The 25,749-nt window shown below is 36.4% G+C and overlaps 1 protein-coding gene across 2 annotated transcripts in view; it reads right to left on the bottom strand.

Moving 5' to 3' along the window:
• PLXDC2 (plexin domain containing 2) overlaps window positions 1-25,749 on the bottom strand; it is a 470,012-nt gene that overhangs the window by 112,655 nt on the left and 331,608 nt on the right. For both annotated transcript variants that reach the window (XM_046011960.1, XM_046011961.1), the window contains exon 7: window positions 12,553-12,652. In XM_046011960.1, the coding sequence (XP_045867916.1) occupies window positions 12,553-12,652 (100 nt within the window). The remainder of the gene's footprint in view (window positions 1-12,552; window positions 12,653-25,749) is intronic.

The raw sequence follows: 25,749 nt of genomic DNA, 5'->3' as shown, positions 1-25,749 counted from the left end.
TTCCCTTGTACTTTACTAAATAATTTTATTCTTGGAAATAAATAATACAAAATAGCATAGCTTTGTCATGAGATCACTGGGGTTGGGTTTTTTTTTAAGTCCCTCATACTCAAGTTTGCTCTATCATATTTGTAGGTGCTTAAAATACTAGTTTTCTCTTCATTTCATATTATACTTTGAAAATCTCAAACAACTGACATAATGACTGTGAAGACTCTGGAAATTAATTATTGATTATGCATATGGGGTTAATGGAAGGCGACCTTTTTTGCTATGCTAATTCTATCACCTGCTCAGACCCCTCCAACAATGGGGATGAAATGAGTTTAACAAAACTAAAATTAATGAGAATGATTTTGTTTGATGACCTGCCAATTAATGACAGCTTCCAAATGGTCATTTTTGTTGTATTTCAGAGATACCCCCATCGGAAACAGGTAATTAGGAATGTATTTACTGGTAGCTCCTGCCAATACTAGAAGCTTTCATTTGATTCCAGAAATGTATTTAGCTCATCTGTCTTCTTTAGAAAGTCAGCCAAAATAAGGCTGTACCAAAAACTCAGTCTTAGTACTGACACAGCTATAACTGTTTTCTTACAACTTTACAAAACCAAGTTTGACTATAATCCCATTAGGGGCTTTAAAAAATTAAAAAAATAATAATAATAAAAGAAACTAAATCTCTGAGCAGACTAACATGTAAAGAATAAAGTTCAGTATCCAAAATCTTAAGGTGATATGATTCAAAGCATGACTAATGAACTGCATTTTTTAGAAATTCCAAGCAATATTAACAGGAGGGAACAGAGTAATCATGTGGAAACAGCAGGAATCCTCTCCCAATCAATATTCACTCTGGCCGAAATGAACACAGTTTAATGAGTACTCTGTGGCCTGGTTAGCCATGATCTAGTTTATTTGCCCGTCTTTAAAGCTAACATTCACATAGAGAATGTATGAGTAATTTCCTAAATTGGCGGATTCTTCCATTTATATAAATATTTTAATATTGTCTGAACTGTCAAGTAAATGATTTGCTAGCATGGCCTTACTTATGCATTGCCAATGCTTTGTGACTGGCCCCAAATAGTTCTTTCTTTTCAATTTCCAAATGAGAACACAACACAGCACCATTCAGTGAGAACTCTTTAATGTAAAGAGTATGTACTGTGCAAATACAAGTTCATTCCCACTATGAAGACAGGAGGAAAAAAAAAAGAGAGAGGACTTAAGAAGAGAGAGAGAGAGAGAGAGAGAGAGAGAAAGACCATTACAGCAGTGATTTACAAAAATGTAATCCACTATCCAAAATAGCTGGTCGGCGACATTACACCAAGCATCTACAGATAGAAGATGCTTTGCTTCAAATATTTCTTTATTCCTTTTGTAGTTCTAATTCTATTAAATAATAATGTAATTAATTGCAGCTAAGACAACATAAAATTTAGAGGGCTATGGAGTATTAATCTGTGCCTCTTAGATATTCCTCTCATAGTTCCTCACTGCTTGTGAAGTTTCAGGCCATTACTAAAACCCAAATGGCCAGATTTCATAAGTTAATTAAACAAGCACAAAGAAAATCAGAAATGTCATCTAAAACCAATCTCCACTTTTCTCCTCCTTCCACGTATATTTACTAAGGATTTAAACAAGATGCATGTTCTGACTTCCTTCAGTAATCCCTCTGTCCACGAAGAGAACCAGAACGAACACTGGGACAGTAAGTGGTCAAGCATTATCTGAGTGTGCTGGTGTGACCTGTGGATGACAGGCTTAGTATCATGGTTCCCACCGACCTAGGAACTGTTCCTCTGAACATGGTTCTTCCTCTAGAGGAACATACCTCTTTATTCCTGAGACTTATGGGGAGGTTCTGTAATATACATTGGTAATAAAATGAATTTCTTCAATCCAATTGGGTGAAATGCAATAAGGTTTCTCATTTTTTTTTTCCCCTTTTTATTTATTTATTTATTTTTTTCAGCGTAACAGTATTCATTCTTTTTGCACAACACCCAGTGCTCCATGCAAAACGTGCCCTCCCCATCACCCACCACCTGTTCCCCCAACCTCCCACCCCTGACCCTTCAAAACCCTCAGGTTGTTTTTCAGAGTCCATAGTCTCTTATGGTTCGCCTCCCCTCCCCAATGTCCATAGCCCACTCCCCCTCTCCCAATCCCACCTCCCCCCAGCAACCCCCAGTTTGTTTTGTGAGATTAAGAGTCATTTATGGTTTGTCTCCCTCCCAATCCCATCTTGTTTCATTTATTCTTCTATCCCCCTACCCCCCCCCCATTTTTTTAAATTAAGTTTTTAAAAGCTTTTAGTGCTAAATCATGCAGATGTTTGGCACTTATGTAAGAAAAATCGCCCACATTTCCAAGAAACTAAACTTCTTATAAAAAAATCCAACTGGAAAAATTAACATTTGGACATGTTTATAAAGGTATCCAACCAGTGTTAGTTAAAAATGGAAAGATTCTCTGTGTAGTAGGGAAGTATAAATTAAATAGAAATAATCATTACGTAATAGGGAAAAAATGAGAAACAAGGCAAACGAAAGTATAAATTTAAAGGCAACCATGATAGAGAAAAGAAGAAAATTGAATCTGAGGCCATAATTTAAAATGAAAAAGGCAGATAACCTTGATATAAAAATTAGATTTTTCTATTCAGATTATTTTTGAGAACTATTTTGACTACTTTCTTATTCCTTCCATAGTAAGGTAACCACTGCAAAAATGGGCTTTTGATTCAACTTATTGAATGAAATAAAAGTACATTAAATTGGGTTTCTCTTCCTTAGACCAATAAATCCTAGCCTAATAGGTACTCAATAGGTGTTTATAAAATACATCAAAATTTTTAAAAAGATTTTATTTTTTTATTTATTTGACAGAGATCATAAGTAGGCAGGGAGGGGGCAGGCTCCCTGCTGAGCAGAGAGTCCAATGCTGGATTCGATCCCAGGACCCTGGGATCATGACCTGAGCTGAAGGCAGAGGCTTAACCTACTGAGCCACCCAGGCACCCCTGGGTATATAAATGTTTAAATGTCTTGAATTTTTAGTAATGTATTGAAGTCCTTTCTGTGACTTTTAGTATTTTAAATTAGAAATGACTGAATAAATTGAGAAACACATCTCTGTATTGGTAAAACTTTATTTTACCTGATATTGGTACAGGATAAAAAGGCAATGAATAAATGAATGAAAAGATTAAAAAAAAACAAAACACAGTTTAGCCACAAGTCCCTGAAAGAATTCTGTTTTGTTAATAGATTCCAAAAAACATTCTAAAATATGTTAAATTAACTAATCAGTGATTTCTAACATCCAGAAAATTCTTAAATACTTGCTTCTTTCTAAAAATATCAAGCATACCAAATAGGGTATGTTTGCAATGATGTATTAAACAATAGAACATCACTTTGCATAACACGTTCTATCTTGGAAGAGCTTTATGAGAGGATATTTTATGGGGAAAATGTCATGATTTCTATTTCTTTTTCCTTTTGTTGAGTTTTGAGTGGGCAAAAGCTTATGTGGGAACCAAAGCACCTGAGGAAGCGGGGCTGGAAAGAGAAGCAATTTTATCTGCTGTAAAATGAATAATTTTGAAGTACTTTCCATTTTGAGGACCAAGAAGGTAAGATGACCCAATTTACTAAAGGATTTGTGGATCAGTGTGTCCTTAAATGAATGAAAGAACCTGGTAACTTTGAGAATAACAAGAGAGGTTCAGTTCTTTTAAAAGAGATTTAATTGAGTTATGAAAGAAAAAAATCTTCAGTTTTTTCCAGATTATTCATTTCCTCCATAGTTGTCAACATGACTTTTTTTTTTTAATTACAGTTACTAAGTAATTATAATGGAGGTGTCCTACTAGCCAATCAAAATTACAAATTGTTTTACTTGGGGGAAGATCAGTTATAACGAAATATTTATATTTGAAAATGTATTATTTAATCCTATCAAAAGTTCTAAGGTTTTTTCAAGGCAAGTTAGAAATAAAATGTATGTTCTGTAACTATTACATCTGCAATAAATATTTTATTTAAATATGCATATATGGCCTATTATTACCCTGTCCAATATGGTAACCACTAGTCACATGTATCTCTTTAAATTAAAATTAATTAAGGAAATAAAATTAAAAATTCAATTCCCAAATGTTGCTAGCCACATTTCAAGTGCTGGTAGCCACATGCACCAGTGAGACCAATACTGAACAGTTTAGATTTAGAATATTTCATCAGTGCAGAAAGTTCCATTAGACAGTACTGGTCTATGCTATTATGTTCTCTGACAATTAAAACTTAAGACATTCTGCGGAGTAAAAAACAAATCATCTCTCTTTTTGTCTGTTAAGGTTCTTTCTTTCTTTCTTTCTTTCTTTCTTTCTTTCTTTCTTTCTTGTCTGTAAACATAATTCTGGTCAAATTCTTTGAAAAATTGCTACCTGGTCTAGAAAGCTTAAAAAGAGACCACATATGACACACTATACACAACAGTCCTCTAAGAGTTCACTGAATCTCTGACTATGTAAAATATATTTACTCTCCAAATTAGCTGTGACTTTTACCATTGAAAATGCTAACATTTGTTATTGAGCTGTGAACAGTAGTAACAACGAACAAAGCGAAGGGAAGTTGTAGCAGGAACAGCGTCAATAAATTGCAGACAGTAGATGCTGATGAAAAAGGGATGGATGTGAAGAAAGAAGCAGATAATGTAGGGATAGCGAGAAGAATAAAGCGGAGCATTCTCAAGGACTCAGAAGTAGCCGTTATTGTTAATTTAGAGAAGAACCATTCCAAGTTAGGTGGCAGTTTTCCTGCATGGTTTCTTGGACAAGAATTCTGTGTGTGTGTAAAACTAACTTTCATATTACTAAGATAGTGTTGCTTTATGTTCCCAAATAAAAGAACCGTGAAGGCAGGAGCAGATTTTCTGGGTTTTCTTGCTGGAAATGTTCTTCTCTTTAAGCTCTGAAGGCACAGAAAAGGTGAGGCGCGATGGAGAAGGTCAGCAGCCCAGAGATTCAGATGGAAATTCAGTGTTGAAGTCGGAGCAGAGAGAAACCAACAACTATGAATGGTACTAGTGAGAACTGTACATTTATCCAGGAAGATCTCTGCACGCTGAGGAAAAGAATTTGCAGGGACATAAGCAGAGGCTGAGAATTGATTAATAAAGCTATTTAATGAGAAATTATGGAAATCACACATGACCTATGAACACATGACAATGTGAAAACTTTCTGGTAATCAAAAGAATATTAAAGCAACAATGAAATATCATGTTCTGCTGATCAAATTTGTAAGGTTTAAAAATGATAATAGCATCTGGGAGCATCTGGGGAAACGGGATATCTAATAAAAAGCTTGTGGGGAAGTAAATTGGTACAACCTTTAGAGACAGCAATTTGTCAAAGTACACTCAAAAGAACTATTAACTGTCAATGGCCACATATTCATTTTTAAAGAGTTGTGTCAACATTTATAAACAAAGGTGTTCAGCACCATTTTACTGATAATTAACATGAAAAGCAACCAACATGACAAACCAGTGTTCAGACATGCCACATAAATTACGAAATAAAGGAATTTGTGGCAGCTATTAATGGCCACATGTTAGACAGGTATTTAGCAGTGCAGAAAGAGATGTGTTATGTATATTAAGAGAAAAAGGGGTGAAAAATATTTATAGCCCAATGCCAATTTTCTTAATGTGCATGTGTTTGCGTGTGTGTCTACTATAAACACGAGTTTGGATGCACATACAGGGAAACATTATTGGTATCTCTCTGTGGTAGATTTACAGACCAAGTAAATTTTCTCCTTTGTATTCGTTACTATTTTACAAATTTCTCTGAATTAATGTGCACTATGCTTATCATCACAAGTATGTTATTACATCTGGATTTCTGTAATGAATAATTGAAGTCATTGTACATAGACCTGTCTTTCAGATCTGTACCTGTGGAGACTGAAACAGCTGATCTCTGTGTTCATTTTGTTTCTAAAATTCTATAAAATATTTTATGAAAAACAGAAGGTGATGTAGAGACCTCTGGACAGACAGACACACTGAGAAGTCAAAAACCAAATGATACTTAAAAAGGTTGAGTTTCAGGGTGCCTGGGTGGCTCAGTGGATAAAGCCTCTCTGCCTTCGGCTCAGGTCATGATCTCAGGGTCCTGGGATTGAGCCCGCATCAGGCTCTCTGCTCAGCAGGGAGTCTGCTTCTCCCTCTCCCTCTGCCTGCCTCTCTGCCTACTTGTGATCTCTCTCTGTCAAATAAATAAATAAAATCTTAAAAAAAAAAAAGAAATAAATGATGAGTTTCAGAGAGGGTGCTGAGGTGTTTTTCTAGTCTCATGAGCACTTGTTCTAGATGTGGACATCTTAGCATCCCTATCTTTCTAAAGTGACAATGTTTTTTGTTTTGGGTTTTTTTTTTTTTTTTTAAAGATTTATTTACTTATTTGATAGGGAGAGAGCATATAAGCAGGGGGAGCAGCAGGCAGAGAGAGGGAGAGGGAGAAGGCTCTCCACTGAGCAGGGAGCCCAATGTGGGACTCGATCCCAGGACCCCAGGATCACCACCTGAGCAGAAGGCAGAAGCTTAACCGACTGAGCCACCCAGGCACCCTGTGACAATGCTGATGTTGATAAAGGAACGGTAAATAAGGACACTAACCCAGTGCTTGCTTGGTGCCAAACACTGCATGCTATGTATGCTTTTAATATCATAGGTATTAAGATGACCATCTTTCATGTTAAGTTATAAGAATTAAATAAGATGCTCAAGGCCTCATGATCAGTGTTCCCACGACAGTATCCTTTATTCTTTCTGGACTGCTAACTAATTTTTATCTTTTATTTTATTTTTTAGATAAGGGTTAATTTCACCATGTGGTTTTTTCTTTCTTTTTTTTCTTCTTTTTGGAAGGAGCAAAGGAATTTCCCTGTAACCTCAGAAGTATTTACAAATTTACTAACAATGCCTGAATTCCTTTTGATATTTTAAACTATCAGATCACCTGATTTTTTTTTTGAAAGGTAAAGACTAGAGTAATAAACTGTGCTTGAAAGTTGTACTGAAATCATTTATTATTTGGAAGTCTTTAAAAAGCTGAAAAACACGTTTTTTGTTGTTGACATTATGATGAAATGGTTGGGAGAAAACTTCGTAAGAAATAAGTTAAACCTACCTACCAGCTATTCAAATGCTTTATCAAACTTTCACCAACTGATAAGAATGGTATAGCAAATGTGGTCCCACTGGGAAAAATTATTCTCAAGGTTATAGCTTACATTTCCATGTTGCCATGGGTAGATTAAGCTGAGGATCTTGGCTCTATAACCCGTGTAATCAAAATGATGAAAAGAACAGAAAATTGATCTTATGAGAACAGGGTCCTATGTAATGCACCTTGCAATAGAGAAGAAACGAAACCACTCATTATTTAGGATAATGATCAGTTTTTCCCTAAATTCACTCAGGAGAAGAAAATGGGGGGACAGAGATGAACTATTTAAATTCCCTGTGAGGATGACTCCTAAAAATCAGGGTTTTTAAATAAGAGAGCAGAATGTTGAAAAGGATTTAAATGTTTATCTAAATTCTGACTGCACAAATAGGTAACACACAAATCTCCAGGAATCATCTTACAGTCTCAGAAAAAAGTATAACATATTATGCTCATTTTGGGTTCACCTAATCTCTGGTATAAATAAGTACGCTTTTTTTTTTTTTTTTTTAAGGCTGAGAATACAATGCAACCGTATCTCTCCTTCTGTTGAGAAGCTCATGTAACAGACACTGTTACACCTTATAAATGTGGGAACAGATTTTGAAGGAGATTTAAATTTTTCTGTTCCCCAAAAGATTTTTAAATAGAACACATCAATTCCAGTTTTCTTGCTGAAATAGGGTCCCTTCTAAAGGCAGGGATGAGTGGATTTGAAACTCAGAACTTCCATTCTTTCTTGGCTACTTTTCTCAGGATGGGGAACAGTGAGGTCAACAGGAAATGCAAATGGAATTCCAGCAGGCTGCTTGCCCGAGGGAAGCTTTTCCCTAAACGTGTGCAATTTTTTTAGATGAATGCTGAGTCTCAACTTCAGGCATAATCTGTTCCCAAAATTCACATAAATTTTGCCAATTTATTCAAAAAAATGTATATTTCGGAAAGATATTTTTCCTCAAAACGTAATGGTTATCTTATTACCTTATAACAAAGGATGAAAAATTGCAATTTGGGTTCTACAGTGTAAGCACAATTCTACCATGCTTCAGTTCTGAGAGAATATTTGCATATTAAAATACATTTGTAAAAATTTTTTACATGTGTGGGTCTTTTGGTCTAAACAATAGTATACCAGAACATTAATGTAGACCAAGATGTCTTTTGAGAAAGCTGAAAATAACATACTTTCTCAGAACAAAAGCACTCACAAACTAAAACTAGTATTTAACTTGTGTAGTAATTGACTCAAGTCATGCTTGATTTAACATCTCTGAAAGTAGGAATGTGAAAAACGCTTGTCCTCAAAGGGGAATCAGCTGGCTCTCCCAGGACATGGCCTCTTATTTAAGAGGATGTCTTTATGTGCCTACACATGCTAATATATCCTTGCTTTGTTCACAGTATAATTCCGTTTCCAGAAAATCTGCCTTGATTTAACAGTTCCCTCGAATGTTACTTCCCAGTAATTCTCAGCTAATAAGGAGAAACTGCCATGGAAGATTCACATTCTTCACGAAGCATTATTCCCACAGATGAACATCATTCTAAATCGTACTTGTAAGATACTTACTACATTTCCACCCAATCCAAAAAAGTCTTAGAATTTGAAGTCTAAATAATTTCCATTCCATTTACCTTCTGTATTTGAGAGATGGCATACTTAAAGAGAATTAGTTCAAAGGAAGACCAAATAGCATAGGAATGTGATAAATTAGGTCTATCCCTAGAGTGAAATATAAGGTCTCTGAACAAAAAAGGGAAAGAAATGACTAAGCATGAGATGTATTAATTATCATCTCTTGCTTTAAATAAGCATGTCTAGGACACAAATATCTTCAGTACTAACATACTAAAGCATCCCTCTGTTCTTGAAACAGAGGTTTAAAAAAATAGAAATTTTCAGAGACTGAGGAGTCAAGATGGCAGAGGAGTAGCAGACTGAGATGACATCAGGTCCCAGGAATTCAGTTAAATAGTTATCAAACCATTTTGTATACCTACAAACCCAATAGGAGATTGAAGAGAAGAAGATCAGCAATTCTAGAAACAGAAAATCGACCACTTTCTGAAAGTTAGGACCTGCGGAGAAGTGATTCCAAAGCGATGAGAAGATAGACCGTGGGGGGGAGGGGCCAGCTCCCAGCAAGCAGTGGAGCACGGAGCTCAAAATCAGAACTTTCAAAAGTCTGCTCCACTGAGGGACATCACTCCAGAGGCTAGCTGGGGAGAAGCTCTGGAGGGGACAGCTTGGTCTCAGGTCCCGCGGGGTCACAGAAGGATCGGGGTGTCTGATTGTCGCAGGGCTCGCAGGTATTACAGAAAATCCTGAAAGCAGCTTGGGAAAAGAAGTCCATAACATAAAATGGTAAAAATATTAGATTGGCAGCAGACTTATCCACAGAGACTGGGCAGGCCAGAAGGAATTGGCATAATATATTCAGAGCACTAAATGAGAAAAACATGCAGCCAAGAATACTATATCCAGCTAGGCTATCACTGAAAATAGAAGGAGAGATAAAAAGATTGCAGGACAAACAAAAATTAAAAGAATTTGTAAACATCAAACCAGCCCTACAGGAAATATTGAAAGGGGTCCTCTAAGCAGAGAGAGACCCTAAAAGTAGTAGATCAGAAAGGAACAGAGACAATATACAGTAACAGTCACCTTACAGGCGATACAATGGCACTAAATTCATATCTCTTTAGTGTTACCCAGAATTGAAATGGATTAAATGCCCCAATCAAAAGACACAGGGTATCAGAATGGATAAAAAAACAAACCCCATCAATATGCTGTCTATAAGAAAATCATTTTAGACATTAAGACACCTCCAGATTTAAAATGAGAGGGTGGAAAACAATTCACCATGCTAATGGGTATGAAAAGAAAGCTGGGGTGGCAATCCTTATATCAGATAAGTTAGATTTTAAGCCAAAGACTATAATAAGAGATGAGGAAAGACACTATACCATACTCAAAGTGTCTGTCCAACAAGAAGATTCTAACAATTTTAAATATCTATGCCCCTGACGTGGGAGCAGCCAACTATATAAACCAATTAATAACAAAATCAAAGAAACACATTGACAATAATACAATAATAGGAGGGGACTTTAACACCCCCTCACTGAAATGGACAGATCATCCAAGCAAAAGATCAACAAGGAAATAAAGGCCTTAAATGATACACTGGACCAGATGGATATCACAGATATATTCAGAACACTCCATCCCAAAGCAACAGAATACACATTTTTTTCTAGTGCACATGGAACATTCTCCAGAATAGATCATATCCTGGGTCACAAATCATGTCTCAATTGGTATCAAAAGATTGGGATCATTCCCCACATATTTTCAGACCACAATGTTCTGAAGCTAGAACTCAATCACAAGAGGAAAGTTGGAAAGGACCAAAATACCTGGAGGCTAAAGAGCATCCTACTAAAGAATGAATGGGTCAACCAGGAAATTAAAGACGAATTGAAAAAATTCACGGAAACAAATAATAATGAAAACACAACTGTTCAAAATCTTTGGGACACAGCAAAGGCAGTCCAGAGAGGAAAGTATATAGCGATAAAAGCCTTTCTCAAGAAACAAGATCTCAAATACACAATCTAACTCTACACTTAAAGGAGCTGGAGAAAGAACAGCAAAGAAAGCCTAAACCCAGCAGGAGAAGAGAAGTAAGAAAGATCAGAGCAGAAATCAATGAAATTGAAACCAAAAAAACAGTAGAACAAATCAACAAAAATAGGAGCTTGTTCTTTGAAAGAATTAATAAGATTGATAAAACCCTGGCCAGATTTATCAAAAAGAAAAGAGAAAGGACACAAATAAATAAAATCATGAATGAAAGAGGAGAGATCACAATCAACACCAAAGAAATACAAACAATTATAAGAACATACTATGAGCAGCTATAAGCCAGCAAATTCGAGAATCTGGAAGAAATGGATGCATTCCTAGAGACATAATAACTACCAAAACTGAACCAGGAAGAAATAGAAAGCCTGAACAGACCCATAACCAGTATGACCCATCAATTGCACTATGGGGTATTTACCCTAAAGATACAAATGTAGTCATTTGAAGGGGCACATGCACCCGAATGTTTATTGCAGCAACATCCACAATAGCCAAACTATGGAAAGAACCTAGATGACCATCAACAGATGAATGGATAAAGAAGGTGTGGTATATATATATAATGGAATACGATGCAGCCATCAAAAGAAATGTAATCTTGCCATTTGTAATGACTTGGATGGAACTAGAGGGCATTATGTTGAGCAAAATAGGTCAATTAGAGAAAGGCAATTATCATATGATCTCCCTGATATGAGGAATTTGAGAGAGAGAGTGGGGGGGTCTGGGGGGTAAGGAAGGAGAAAATGAAACAAGATGGGATCGGGAGGGAGACAAACCATAAGAGACTCTTAATCTCACAAAACAAACTGAGGGTTGCTGTGGGGAGGGGGCATGGAGTGGGTGGTTGGGTTATGGCATTGGGGAGGGTATGTGCTATGGTGAGTGCTGCCAATTCACAGACCTGGACCCATGGGGCAAAGAATACATTATATGTTAATTAAAAAAAATAGAAATTTTCAAATCATGGCTAAATACATGATCAGAACTACTACCAATGGTGGTTTTCTGAATTTCTAATATTCTGAATTTCTAAAAATCTGAATTTCTAATATGATGAACAGCTGCCCAAGTAACACATATGCTTTTATTCTACAAACGGAAACTAGACTAGATAAGTGAAAATGACTTAAACAACCAAAATACTTGTCTTCTTTGGTAGGTATAGCTCAACTAAAGCTTTTATTTACTTCAATTTATACTTTTTATTTCACCTTTCTTTAGACTGTTATACAAACATGATAGACATAAAATGGCATAAAGCTACTCTTTTGCTGATAAATTTAAGCCAAAAAAACCCAAATAAAACTCATATGCCCATCAGTCAAATAATCTGTCGTTCCTTTATGCTCTTCTTATTAATGACAGAAATATGACCATGTCACCAAGCTAATGATCCCAAAGAAAACAAAATTCACACTGTTGGCCTGGCTGCTTAATTTCACTTTACCTAAATTATTAGTTGAAGAGTACCAGAGAGATAGCAAACACCAAGAAGAGTTATAAAACAAACAATATAATTTTCAAGCAGCAATTGGATAAGTGATTCTGTTACTCAATCTATCACAACTGCCTGAAGTCAGTCTCCTTTAAATTTACCCCACAGCAGGCTCAGATTTTGCAATTACCCTTCTACATACTGGGAATTTGCTGGATCCTGTGGACAACGACAAAGGCATCAGACAGCCCCACTTTCACGGGGTGATTGGTCGAACTTATCTGTGTGACCAAGACAGGAATCTGGAAAAGAAAAAGCAGATTGCTATGCGTTAGATTTGAATTTGAATTTCATTTAGGGGTAGGGGCGGGGAGTGTGATTATCCTATTTACTGGATAAAAGTAGGTGATGGAGAGGAAGGACCACGGAAAGAGTGAGCAGGAAATTTCAGAGAAGAAAGGCATACAATAGCAAAACATAACATCTGTTTAGTGCTTTAGATGAGCTAAAGTGACAAGAGAGTTCCTGGTCTTATAGACAGCTGCTTGAGGATGAAATAAGTAGATTCTAAGGGAAAGTAACTGATGCCAAATGCCAAATCTCGTCGCACATATAGGCGCACCACGAATACATTCAGTGCTGGCTGTCATTTCAGGAATTGAGCTCTTCTTGTATCATTTGTTTTCCTAGAATACTTTATATTACTTTTCATGGCTTTTTAAAAAAATCCTTGTTTACAAGGGGCCTTATACATCAAATGCCTAGAGAAGGACAAATAGGTACACAGCTAAATATATATTTAACAAACCACTGTTGATTAATAGATAGTGAAACTTGGCAAGCGTTAATGGATGCTGAACTTCCCTATTCTGATTGAAACCTATATGGAAAACTTATGAATTATTATGGGTCATCTCAGGTCACATTTCCTAATTTAAACCTCAGTGGAACCCAAATCTGAATATGACAGACATTTTTAACATTTACAGTTTTAAAAAAATTAAAACACATTCAGGATATATGAAATAGTTACAAATGAGACAAAGTCTTAAAGCCAATTTTTCTAGATTTAGAAAAGAATCAAGAGAGATATGATTACTATCTTTATTACCAGTTTTATAGATATAAAAATGGACATGAAAACATCTGCAATAAATAATGGGCCAAGAAACAAGGGAAGGATAAATCTACCAAAAATCTTAAGGTGGAATAAGCAGACCATGGGCCATCTGTGGATAATTCATTTAAGACCATATTTGATCAGACCTTGTTGTATAAAACATAATAAACAGCACAGAAATGAGAAGCCATGAGAATAACTTGGGCAGAAGTTATAATAAGGGCTGTACTACTCATTTTTGTCCATGACATCATGAAATTATAAATGGGCTATTTTGTTGAAATTAACCAATTAAGAGGAAATTTTAATGTATCTGAAATTTATGGAATTATCTCCAAACAAGTAAATGTAAGACAAAATTTTCTCTTTATGTACTAAATTAGTCTGGTCTTAAACAATGTTACAGTATTGCCAATTTTATGTCAGTATGTCCAGTTCTTAACCAGCATTAAGAATATTCTTTTTTTTTTTTTTTAAGATTTTTAAAAAAATTTATCTATTTGAGAGACAGAGAACACAAGTAGGCAGAGAGGCAGGCAGAGAGAGACAGGAGGAAGCAGGCTCCCTGAGGAGCAGAGATCCTGATGTGGGACTCAATCCCAGGACCCTAGGATCAGGACCTGAGCCAAAGGCAGAGGCTTTAATCCACTGAGCCACCCAGGCACTACCATCATTAAGAATATTCTGATGGGACACCTGGGTGGGTCAGAGAGTTAAGTGTTCAACTCTTGATTTGGCTTGGGTCATGATCTCAGGGTTGTGAAATTGAGCCTACACACTGGCTCACACTCAGTGTGTAGTCTGCTTGTACCTCTCCCTCTTCCCCTCTTCTCTCGCTCTTTCTCTCTCTAAAATAAATAAATAAAAATAAATATATACATATATACATATATATATGTATATATATATATATATATATATAAATATATATATATATTTTAAAGATTTGGACAGCAGAAACAAAACAAAACCAACATTTCTGTCCCTAAAGGTTCATTTACTAAATGAATCTCTGACATACTTTATTTAGTGATTACTAAGCCATACTCAGTAATATATGTAACTCCTTTTCTTAGTGGACATTATATATTACCCAATTTTATACACAATGTTGAGGAAAAAGTGCCAATATAAGTGTAATTTATATTTAAGACAGACTTATAGGGCTGCCTGTGTGGCTTAATTGGTTAAGTGACTGCCTCTGGCTGGGGTCATGATCTCAAGGTCCTGGGATCCAGCCCCCCTTAAGGCTCCCTGCTCAGTGGGGACACTGCTTCCCTCCTCCTTCTGCCTCTCCCCACCTACTTGTGCTTTTATTCTCTCTCTCAAATAAAAATCTTTTAAAAGAGACAGACTTATAATTAAAGAAGAAAAGATAAAAATTAGAAAAAAAACATAGACAGTATTTCCAGTTCCAGTTATATTTGGTATATCCTAATGACCACTAAGTCGCAATTGCTAAGTAGCATTATTCATACATGCCTGATCAGGATTAAGTAGGAAATCTTTGCTAACTTGTATTTGTCACTTGCTTTCATTCTCAATATCTGTAACTGCAGTTTCCCTCTGCAAGATGAGATATATTTTACCATACAATCACTTACCATTACAGAATTATCTGGTAAAATATATCTCATCTTGCATAGGGAAATTGCAGTCACAGATGTTGGATAGAAAGAGATGGATTCTGTGGTAAGTGATTGTATTTCTTCTTTTCCCATACTCAAAGTGGAACTTGAGTTTGTTTTGCTATCAGTTGGAAAATACTATTATACTTCCACAAATATCATATTTTTATACAAGAGCTTTTTCTCGGGTCACATGTTTGGGTTCCTGCAGATCTCCTAGTATCTTATGCTTTCTCTTCTTTACACATTTTCTATTCTACCTCTTCAGTCTTTCTTCCTTATCTCGTTCCATCCTTTCACTCCCTTCCTTCATATTTTGTCTGTGAGTCAAATCCTCTCCTCCTGTGCTTTTTGTCTGTGGTGAATTGATTGTACTAATGGCCTCCATCAATAGCCTCCTTGTATCCATACCTTTTGCCTTGTCACTTTTGGTCCCTTCTCACTTGGACTCTGGCTCAGTAACATGGCAAAAGATGATGACAGCAAACGTGAAGCAAAAGAGAGGATTGAAAATGTACTTGCACATTTCCACCTCCTTTCTGGGACTCTGACCAGTTCTATGATGCTATATGCTGTTGGTCTGCTGAAAATATAAGAGAGGCATATGGAAGAATGTTTCCTTTGAGCAGAGGTCATCTTTGACCAGGGCGCCTCTAGCCAATCCACCAGCTAACAGCTGGCACATGAATGAGACTGTTGAGATGAGCAGAGTCCAAACCAGATCAGTAAAACTGCCAAGTCGATCCATAGATATCTTGTGAGAAAGAAGAAATGGAGTTGTTTTAAGAAACTACATTTTGGGGTCATTTGTTACACAGCAATACTAACCAATACATTTTCTATTAGAGATCCAATAGCAAATAGCTCTGGGTATTTCTACATAAAATGAAAAAGCATTCTTCCTCCTTAGGTTCAGGGAATCAGATAAATACCTTCTTTACTTCTAGGTACAATTAAACTTGAAAGATGAGAATGTTCCAGGGGAAAAGTTTCATTTTCTGCATTTTGTTTTCACTCTTCTATATCTCTTTATTTCCTAGTTTATGCTTTTTCTTCTGGATTCCAAAAAAATGAAGACCAATGTGTCTAAGTTACCTAGATTCAGACTCATTTAACCTAAGGAAAATCCATCCATATCAAAATGGGCAGCATAACAAGGTAGATAGTTTTCTATCATTGAGAACATTCTAAATTAGCCAGCCCTTCAGGAAGATAGTTGTAGATAACCTGTAAAGATGCTTTCAAGCCTCAGTTCAATGGCTTCACTCTATAGAATGATTTTGACTTTTCCAAGCTTCAACAAGTAAATTGTTAACTAGGGTGAAATACTCTATCTGTAAAGACAACTGAGGTAGGTAGAAATCATCCTCTGCTTCTAAGAGAAACATTTTAACTTACTGCCAGTTTTCTAGTTATACTTATTCATAGGGCAGTAACTTCTGAGGGCTGTGTCTGACAAACCACTACTATCATAAACATTTTTATTACGCATCTTAATATAATGTGGAAATATAAAGTAGAAATAAATTTCTGGGAATATTATTTATTATATATAATATATATTATATATAATATATATCATATATTATATGTTATTAATATTATATATTATATATTATATATTATTTACTATACAAAATATATATTGATATATTTAATATTAATTTATTAATAATATTAATATATAATATTAATATTAATTTAATATAGAAATAATATATATTATTTATAAAAATAAATACAAATATATATTTATTATATATTTATATTTATATATAAATATATAAAAATATATATTTTATTTACTATATATATTATTTACTATACAAAAATTATTTTCAGTGGGTGCCTGGGGGACTCAGTTGGTTGAGCGACTGCCTTCAGCTCAGGTCATGATCCTGGACTTCCAGGATCAAGTCCTGCATCAGGCTACCAGCTCCTTGGGAAGTCAGCTTCTCCCTCTGACCTTCTCTTCTCTCATGCTCTCTCTCACTCATTCTCTCTCAAATAAATGAATAAAATCTATAAAAAAATTATTTTTCCTAAAAGGCATATACACTCTAGATGCTCTTTGATAAGCCAGAATTCATTCACTCATTTACTAGATATTAGCTAAATATTTTATGTATTACTGTAGGGATTATAGAAGAGACTAGAACAAACACCATGCTATCACTGAGTTTATATTCTAGAGGGCAGAGATTGACATAAAAACAAGTGAATGTAAAAGACTAGAGTATGCTAAGAAAGTGTTAAGGAGGAAACTAAAGTGTGGTAAAGAGAGAGAAGGGGATGGGGCCTTCCTTAAGAGAAGGAGTCACAGAAAGTTTCTGTGATGAGATGACTTTTCTGTAGTCATGAGCTTGCCATGTGGATATTTGAGGAAAACTCTGAGTAGAAGTCCAGTACAGGCAAAGGTTTTGACTTAATTGTTTTTGGTGTCTTTCAGAATTAAAAGGTTATCACTGGAGAAGGAGGAATTACTACGATTGTCAAAGGAGATGAGAGGTGGTGGAGGTAGATCACAGGGAGCATGCATTCCCCACAAGCTATGGCAATGACCGAGGTTGATTTCACGTTGTAGAGTGAAGGTTTAGAGGGTTTTGAACAGAGGAAGGGTGTTCTTTTACATCTGAAAAAGACCAATCACCCTGGCTTCTGTGTGATCATGACTGTACGGGGCAAGGGGAGATGCAGAAGCTAGTTAAGATGGTATCACAGTTTTCTGGAAAAGAGATGGGTGGCTTGGACTACACTAGAGTGATGCAGGTAGGAGATGGAAGTGATGGAAAGATGGATTCCCGGTGAATTGTGAAAGCACTGCTATGAAGCCAGGTCACGGATTTGAGGAGGGTGTGAGAAAGAGGAGAGCCAATGATGTCACCACAGCCTTGGTCTGAGTAGAAGAAAGAATGGTGTTGGGCTCTTCATTGGGGTCACTGTGTTGTACACCTTGGGGGTGCTTTCAGACTGCAGGCCATGAGAAAGGAGTTGTCTGTCCATGAGAAGGGCCACCTGGGCAGCACTGGAGAAGAGTACTGAGATGTCCAGGGATGGACAGGTGAGAAGCAGAAGATTTGGAAAAGGATGATTTTATGGCAATACCACTGGCCTCAACTGTTTTTCTTTAAACTTTTACAGAGTTCATGAATACAAGTACAGATTTTCTAAAACTGGGGTCTTTTATTATATATTTTATTAAATATTAAAAGAAAATGTGCAAGAAGCTCTTAGTTCCCTACATTTTCCAAGAAGGCAGCAAGCCATTTATGAAACAATTGCACATAAGGTTTTGAAAACACTACTTTCGACGAGTGAATTAAATGCTTCATATGGTAAAAGATTAATGAGGAAAAGACGAACAATTCCAAGTTTTCTCATAAATTTCTTTCAGAAATAGTCTGTGTCTTTCCACCTGAGACTGTCATATATCCTTTTTACCTTGCTTTCTTGGACTGTAATCTTTTTATTTCCAGACATCAAAGGCATGGGGCTGTTCTCTAAAAGGATCATTCATTGGCTCACTTACTGTGGGTGAGGAATCGGGCTGTGTCAGTTCTCTGTGAGCAAGTCAGACCAGTCTGCAGAATTCCATGTAGGTATTTAATTTAGGGACCATTAGGATGAATCAGGAGGACTGTTAAAAGTCACATTGAACTTGAACTACTTTGACTAATAGCAACAGAGCAATTGTGTGTGTGGGGTGTGTATCTGTGTATAAATAAACCATCTAGAATTATAGTCAGTATCACACAAATTAGCATAAGAGAGGGTCTGGTCTGTCATTAGCATAAGAAAGTCACCTATTCTATAGAAGACTCTCTATGTACAAGGATATGAAGTACTCAAGTCAGAGAAGCTAGGGCCAATGATGATGTCCAATCACTCTAAAAATTTTGCTTTATGGGAAGCAGTATTTTTTTTCTCCTTTCTACAAATTTCCAGTCATACTCAAAAAAATATTTCCTAAACGGGGTGCCTGGATGGCTCAGCCGTTAAGCGCCTGCCTTTGGCTCGGGTCATGATCCCAGGGTCCTGGGATGGAGTCCCACATTGGGCTCCCTGCTCGGTGGGGAGCCTGCTTCTCCCTCTCCCACTCCCTCTGCTTGTGTTCCCTTTCTCACTGTGTCTCTATCAAATAAATAAATAAAATCTTTAAAAAAAATTTTCTAAGTTAGTTCCTAGGGTTTTCAGGAAGCCATTCTGAAATGATACCAACTCTAAACTATAGAAGCTTTTTTTTTTTTAAGAAAAAAAGAAATGTACCTTCATTATTTTCAAGTGCCTCTAATAGCTGCCTTTTTATGTTTGAAGCAAAGCTAAATTTTCACTCAGCCTCTGTATGATTTGTATTGAATCATAAATTTCTGATAATGACTTTCACAATTACATTCATTCCACAGGATAGTTATAGAAAAGGAACATTAACACCAGCTGAAATATGCTTCCATTTCAGCTTACACAAGCATTTATAAATTCTTATTTTTTAGGTGTTTTAATTTTCATTCCATTTTGCAGGACACAGAAAAGTTTATTATTTAAGTAAGTGTAAATTTTTCTATAAGTGATATAACGAAGCAAATGAAGTGTATAGACAAAGAAAGGAGTTGCAATAAGCAGATGAAATTAAGACAGGAAAAAGATATTAGGGATAGGCCAAGGTAGGGCAGAGCACGCTGGTCTGCAGGGGAAGGTTCAGAGACAAAAGCTGTTGTCTTTTCCATGCTGTGGTGTCATTCTCCAGGACACAGGGGCCCAACACGACCCATAAAACGTGAAGTTTTACCTCTGTCTCTGAAACAGTTAGGGAGGTAACAGCATGCTGCTTGAATCAGAGGTAATGGGATTTTATTTTCCTCTCTCTTCTGCATGGCAACCCTCACCAAAACATTTATTTGTTTCCATTATGGACCCAGCTACCTATCTAATAGGCGGCACAGCATCTCAGCAAGGGCTTGATTGTGTAGTGTGCCTTCCAAAGTATGAATCACATGCCTATCACTAGAGAAGAATTTCCCTAAACTCATTTTTGTTCACTCACTAATTAGCAACATGGTGTCAAGCAGGTTAACATGTATACATCGAAGAAAACCCAAGGCTTACTATTTTGCCCCTTCTCACCTGCATTTAACCTTTAACTTCCTACCTCATCACCTTTAAATGTCAGATCTGGCTTCTCTGTTACTCAGTAGGGCATCCAATTATAAGGAGTCACGCTTTTCTTTATTACGATCAAAACAACACATAAAGTCCTCAGTATTAGTGCTTGGTTGTCTGAAAACTGCCTTTCGAACAGAAAGGCTTTCAATTAAATTTGACAATATAAAAATCCACTTGCTTTCCTGCATATTGTTAACATTTTGCACAACTATTTTAGTCTTTTTTTAGCTTATAGTTACCGAACTCCTTTCATATGCCAGGTATAGAGCACTTGGGTATGAAAGCGAAGGAGAGCCATAAGCCAAAGATATGTTCTTTTTTTGTTTTTTTTTTTTAATTTTTTTCAGTGTTCCAAAATTCATTGTTTATGCACCACACCCAGTGCTCCATGCAATACGTGCCCTCCTTAATACCCACCACCAGGCTCACTCAAACCCCTGCCCCTCTCCCCTCCAAAACCCTCAGTTTGTTTCTCAGAGTTAAAGATATGTACTTAACACCCCTCTCTCCCCCATCTCCATAATCACAGCCTATAGAGAATCTGGAAGCAGAACAACAACATACAGCTAGTAAGTAAGGACAGCCCTCTATTAAACGAGGAGTTTCAAGCTGAATCTTTATATAAACTAGTGCTAGCCTGGGGTAAGAACAAAGAAACTGCTGTGGGAGAGACTGGAGGGAACATAACTTAAGTACACTTCCCAGTTAACTATTGCTACGTAGAAATGCAGAGCAAGTGATCGAGGGCTTCTGATTTTTCAAGGGGCAATGCAAATCTGTATTCTTATTTAAAACCCTCTGATATCTAAATGTTGGCAACATGTCCATTTTGCAAACACACACTCAGGCATGCACACACACACACAATCACTGTGAGCTCTGATTTAAAGAGTGCCCCAAATGAACTAACAACTAGAGTTGGGGCTTCATATAAAATAAGACCCTGAGGCAGACGACTGTCTGAAGGCTGTGCAGTGGGGCTCAAGACAGTAAAACCATGCTGGGAACTTTATCTGGGCTCACAGGTAGACAAGGGAGCTTGCCTACACATGGCCTGGGAATAAAACAGAAGAGGAAAAGAGTGGGGATTGGGAAACTACTTGGGCTTAGAAAGACGAGAGGAATGCACAGTCCTCTCCCCTCAGGGAGAGACAAAAGACCTCTATGGCCATGGAGCATGAGAGCAGGAGGATAGGATGTGGCTTGATACAGGCAAGAGCAACCTCCCAGTGACCTCTCAGGGATGAAAGGGAGGAAGGCTTCAAGGAGAAAATGCACCACAAAGATGAAATACATTCACCAAGAAAACAACAGCTAGGGGCAGGGCCAGCATTATAGTAAGTTTCTGTTTCTTTTTTCTTTTTTTAAAGAATTACTTATTTATTTGAAAGGGAGAGGAGAGAGAGAGAGAGCGCAAGTAAGCTGGTGAGGGAGAGAGAGAATGTTCAAGCAGAGTTCCCACTAAGCGTGGAGTCCAATGTGATGCTCAATCCCAGGACCCTGAGATCACGACCTGAGCTGAAATCAAGAGTTGTATGCTTAACCTACTAAGCCACCAGGCACCCCCAAATTTCTCCTTTTAAAACTTTTTTCTAGGTAGATCCTGTTATTGGAACATTTTAAAGAGAAAATGGTTCAATTTGTCATTTTCGTACACTGTGAAAAGTAAAAAGAAATTAAAACATCAGGAGCTTTTATATGTGATATAACTAAAAAAATTATATCCACAAATGCAAATGAATTAGATTCTAAATAAAGGTATGTAGATATCATTTTATATTTCATGTATTTAAAATATGGACAACACTATAATGTAAAATCATCTGTGTCTACATCTTTAGAATGTTTTCTTAAGAGTTTATAATCAGCATTTTATGTCATCTAGGTTTTCTCAACCTTGAATCATAAATTTATTAAATAAATGTTATTTGAATATAAATATATAATGTATAGGTATATATTTCAAACATATATGTGTATATATATGTAATTCTCATAATTCTACTGGCACAACTATAAAGTTTTTTGGATGCATATGTATTATATAAACACATGTCCAACATTCTCACACACAGAGCAGTAGCCATAAAGGCAAATAACTTCATTTCAATGGCAAATGTTTCACTGCTCAGTTCTTTTGGGGTTTCTCTTATTCTCTTGAATTATTTTTTTCCATAAATTCTACAAGCTCAGCAAGTGTTCATCTTTCAATACTTACAGGATGACTACCATGAATGAAGACTCATACAGTTTAAATAAGAAGTAGTCTTAAAAGAAATTTTCAAAAATGTATTCAGGGTGCCATTTAAACCTACACCCAATTGACAATGGTAATTTATTAACTATGCGCTCTTCCACAGAAACAGTGGAAGTTAGTGGATGTTACACTAAGGTACATTAAGTTTAAACATGTAAATGATAAAATAGGTTAGAAAGTGATTTTACTTAATAAATAATAAAGTTCTTCTATACTGACCTCCTCTAAGATTTGCTAAAGGAGACAGTAAGGTATTCAACCAAGAAAATGGATAGAATAGGCTGACTTGCAGGTAGGGTGCACATTCTCTATGATTTCCCCCTGATGCCATATAGAAGGATTATATGACATTTTTTCAATTGCATTGTCTGAAACTGATGACTACCCTATCCCTCCCATGAGCTGGTTAAAAGAAAATAACCACATTTGCAAGAGAAACAAAAAGAATCACATCCTCCCCTAGTTTGTATATAAAATAACATTAAATTCAAAATACAAGAGGAGAAATAATGCAATAAATTTAAAATACAAAAGAGAAACACAAATCAGAGGAAATGTAACTTCTGAAATATTATGGTATACCACAAAAGACAGCATCAGGATTGTAAGAAATCTGATTTCAAACTCCTAATGTTTTTGGAATGAAATCTATGAGTAGGTAGATACTACCTTGTTACATTATCAATGGTCCCAAATTTTAGGTCTATATCTACCGGAATCAAGAAAACAAGCATCATTATTCAATAGTAACCAAAAACAATATAAAGAATATGGGTTCTAGGTCACAGCTGGTTATTAACAGAATAGGGACTGGGAATGGTGATTTTCCAAATTCTAATTGTTTAAGAAAGGGTGCATGTTTTATTTTTTATTTTATTATTTTTTTAACTACATACAACTTCTTTTCATTTTTTTAAAGATTAATAAAACAGGAGAACCTGGGTGGCTCAGTCATTAAGCATCTGCCTTCGGCTCAGGTCATGATCCCAAGGTCCTGAGATCCAGCCCTGCATCAGGCTCCCTGCTCAGTGGGGAGCCTGTTTCTCCCTCTTGCACTCCCCCTGCTTATATTCCCTCTCCTGCTTTCTCTCTCTTTGTCAAATAAATAAATGACATCTTAAAAAAAAGATTAGTAAAATAAATAAAATAAATGTTATGGAAAGGCAAACCATTCTTTCCTGTGCTCTCAAGAGGGTTATAGCATAATAATGACTAGCCAGGAAAGACTGTCCAAGATATTGAAGTGAGTGAAGCAGTTCAGTCATTTCTTTCTTTCTTTTTTTTTTAAGATTTATTTATTTATTTGAGAAAGAGAGAGAGAGAGGGTACAAAAGAGGAGGGGGAGGTGTAAAGGGAGAAGGAGAGAGAAATTTAAGCAGACTCCTCGTTGAGCATGGTGTCTGACACAAGGCTCAACAGGGGGCTCAATCTCATGACCTGGAGATCAGGACCTAGAGATCATAACCTGAGCCGAAACCCAGTCAGATGCTTAACTGACTGTACCATCAAGGTGCCCTCAGTTTAGTTATTTCTTGAAAAGGAAGTTCGGAAGGAGGCAGTACGGTACAGTGATGAGGTCTATAGGCTTTAAAGTTATATTCCTTTGGATGAATCTTTGTTTAATAATTTGAGAAAGTTACTGAACCTCTCTGGGTGTTTCAGTTCCCCTCTCTATAAATGATAAAAGCAACTACCTCTTGTGTGTGTGTGTGTGTGTGTGTGTGTGTGTGTGTGTGTGAATTATATGAGATAAATTTTAAGCACTTAGGTCACTGCCTGGCATGTATGAAGAGTTCAATAAAGGCTAGATGTATCAAATTAGGAGATGGTTATTAAAAGTGAATGGGACTTCTGGCTATGGCAGACAAACTTGTAAAAGACAATTTATCCTACTGAGATCAAGCAGGAAAGATAAATAACATATGGAAAGCACCTGTTGAAGGCATCAGGTGGCCATCAAAGAGCAAAGACTTGAAAAGCCAAGATTCCAGAGAAAGGAAATCACAGAAGTGAATGCAATACCACCTTCCTATCAATGCATCTGGCAATTTACAAGCAAGATTTAGAGACTGAGAAACTGAACATAACTTCAGATTTGAAGTTAAGGCATTTTTGCCATTAAGGCAAAAGGTCCTGTAGTAAAACCCAGGCCTGGATGGAGGTTCCTGAAGGACTACTTTCTAAAAGTAAGTGCTAACCAGAAATATATCAGTCTTTATAAAGACTGATGCTCAACTTTGAATGAGCTTAGCCCTGACAATATTAAATAATCTATTCCATCCTACCTGCCAAACAGAAAAAGCAAACACTCATTGGAGGAAGAAAACATCATCCACAACCTCAAAGTATCTTCTTAGTGGTTGTAAACAATGCCTAACATTGGATCAAAAATTATCTAGCATGCAAGGAGATGGGACCAATGGATGAAAATCTAGAGGAGAAGCCAAAAAAAAAAAGACATGATAGAAACAGACCCATAAGAAACCTAGATATTAGTTATCAGGCATAAACTTTAAAGGAACTATTATTATTATATTAAGGAAATAGAGGGCAAGATGGTTAATTTTTTTTTAAGATTTTATTTATTTATCTGACAGAGAGAGAGAGAGATCACAAGCAGGCAGAGAGGCAGGCAGAGAGAGAGGAGGAAGCAGGGTCTCTGCTGAGCAGAGAGCCCGATGCAGGGCTCGATCCCAGAACCCCGGGATCATGACCTGAGCCGAAGGCAGAGGCTTTAACCCACTGAGCCACCCAGGTGCCCTGCAAGAAGGTTAATTTTATCAGATAATTAAAATCGATGCCCAAGACACAAACAGATACCGTGAAACTGGAAAACGCAGTAAAGTGAACAGTTGGTAATCTGACAGAAAATTAAGAAAAAGACAATCTGCTTTTTGGTTTTTCACTTCATCCCAAGTAAATGGTATCTTTGAAGTGAACTAAAATAAACAGCTGTGTAACAACGGGGAACTATAACTTAGAATAGAATTTTAAATCTTTAGTTCAATAATACAGAGCTACAACCTCAGGAGAGGTAACTTACTTATTTAAAGGAATCCAAACCTCCACTATTGCTCTTACCAGTATGGCTAGAAGAACATTGGGATTTTGATGGGGGAGCACTGAATGACCCAAAGAAAATGTATTCACTCCTATTTTAAACAGCAGTAGTGCTCTCTTACCTCAATCCTATTATAAGCAAAATTGTTGTAAGTGCAAATGATGTTCTAATTT

Source organism: Meles meles, chromosome 7 (genome assembly GCF_922984935.1).
Source record: "Meles meles chromosome 7, mMelMel3.1 paternal haplotype, whole genome shotgun sequence".
NCBI classification, from domain to species: domain Eukaryota; kingdom Metazoa; phylum Chordata; class Mammalia; order Carnivora; family Mustelidae; genus Meles; species Meles meles.
Note: the sequence above shows the minus strand (reverse complement) of the source record. Positions and strands in the feature narration are given on the sequence as shown.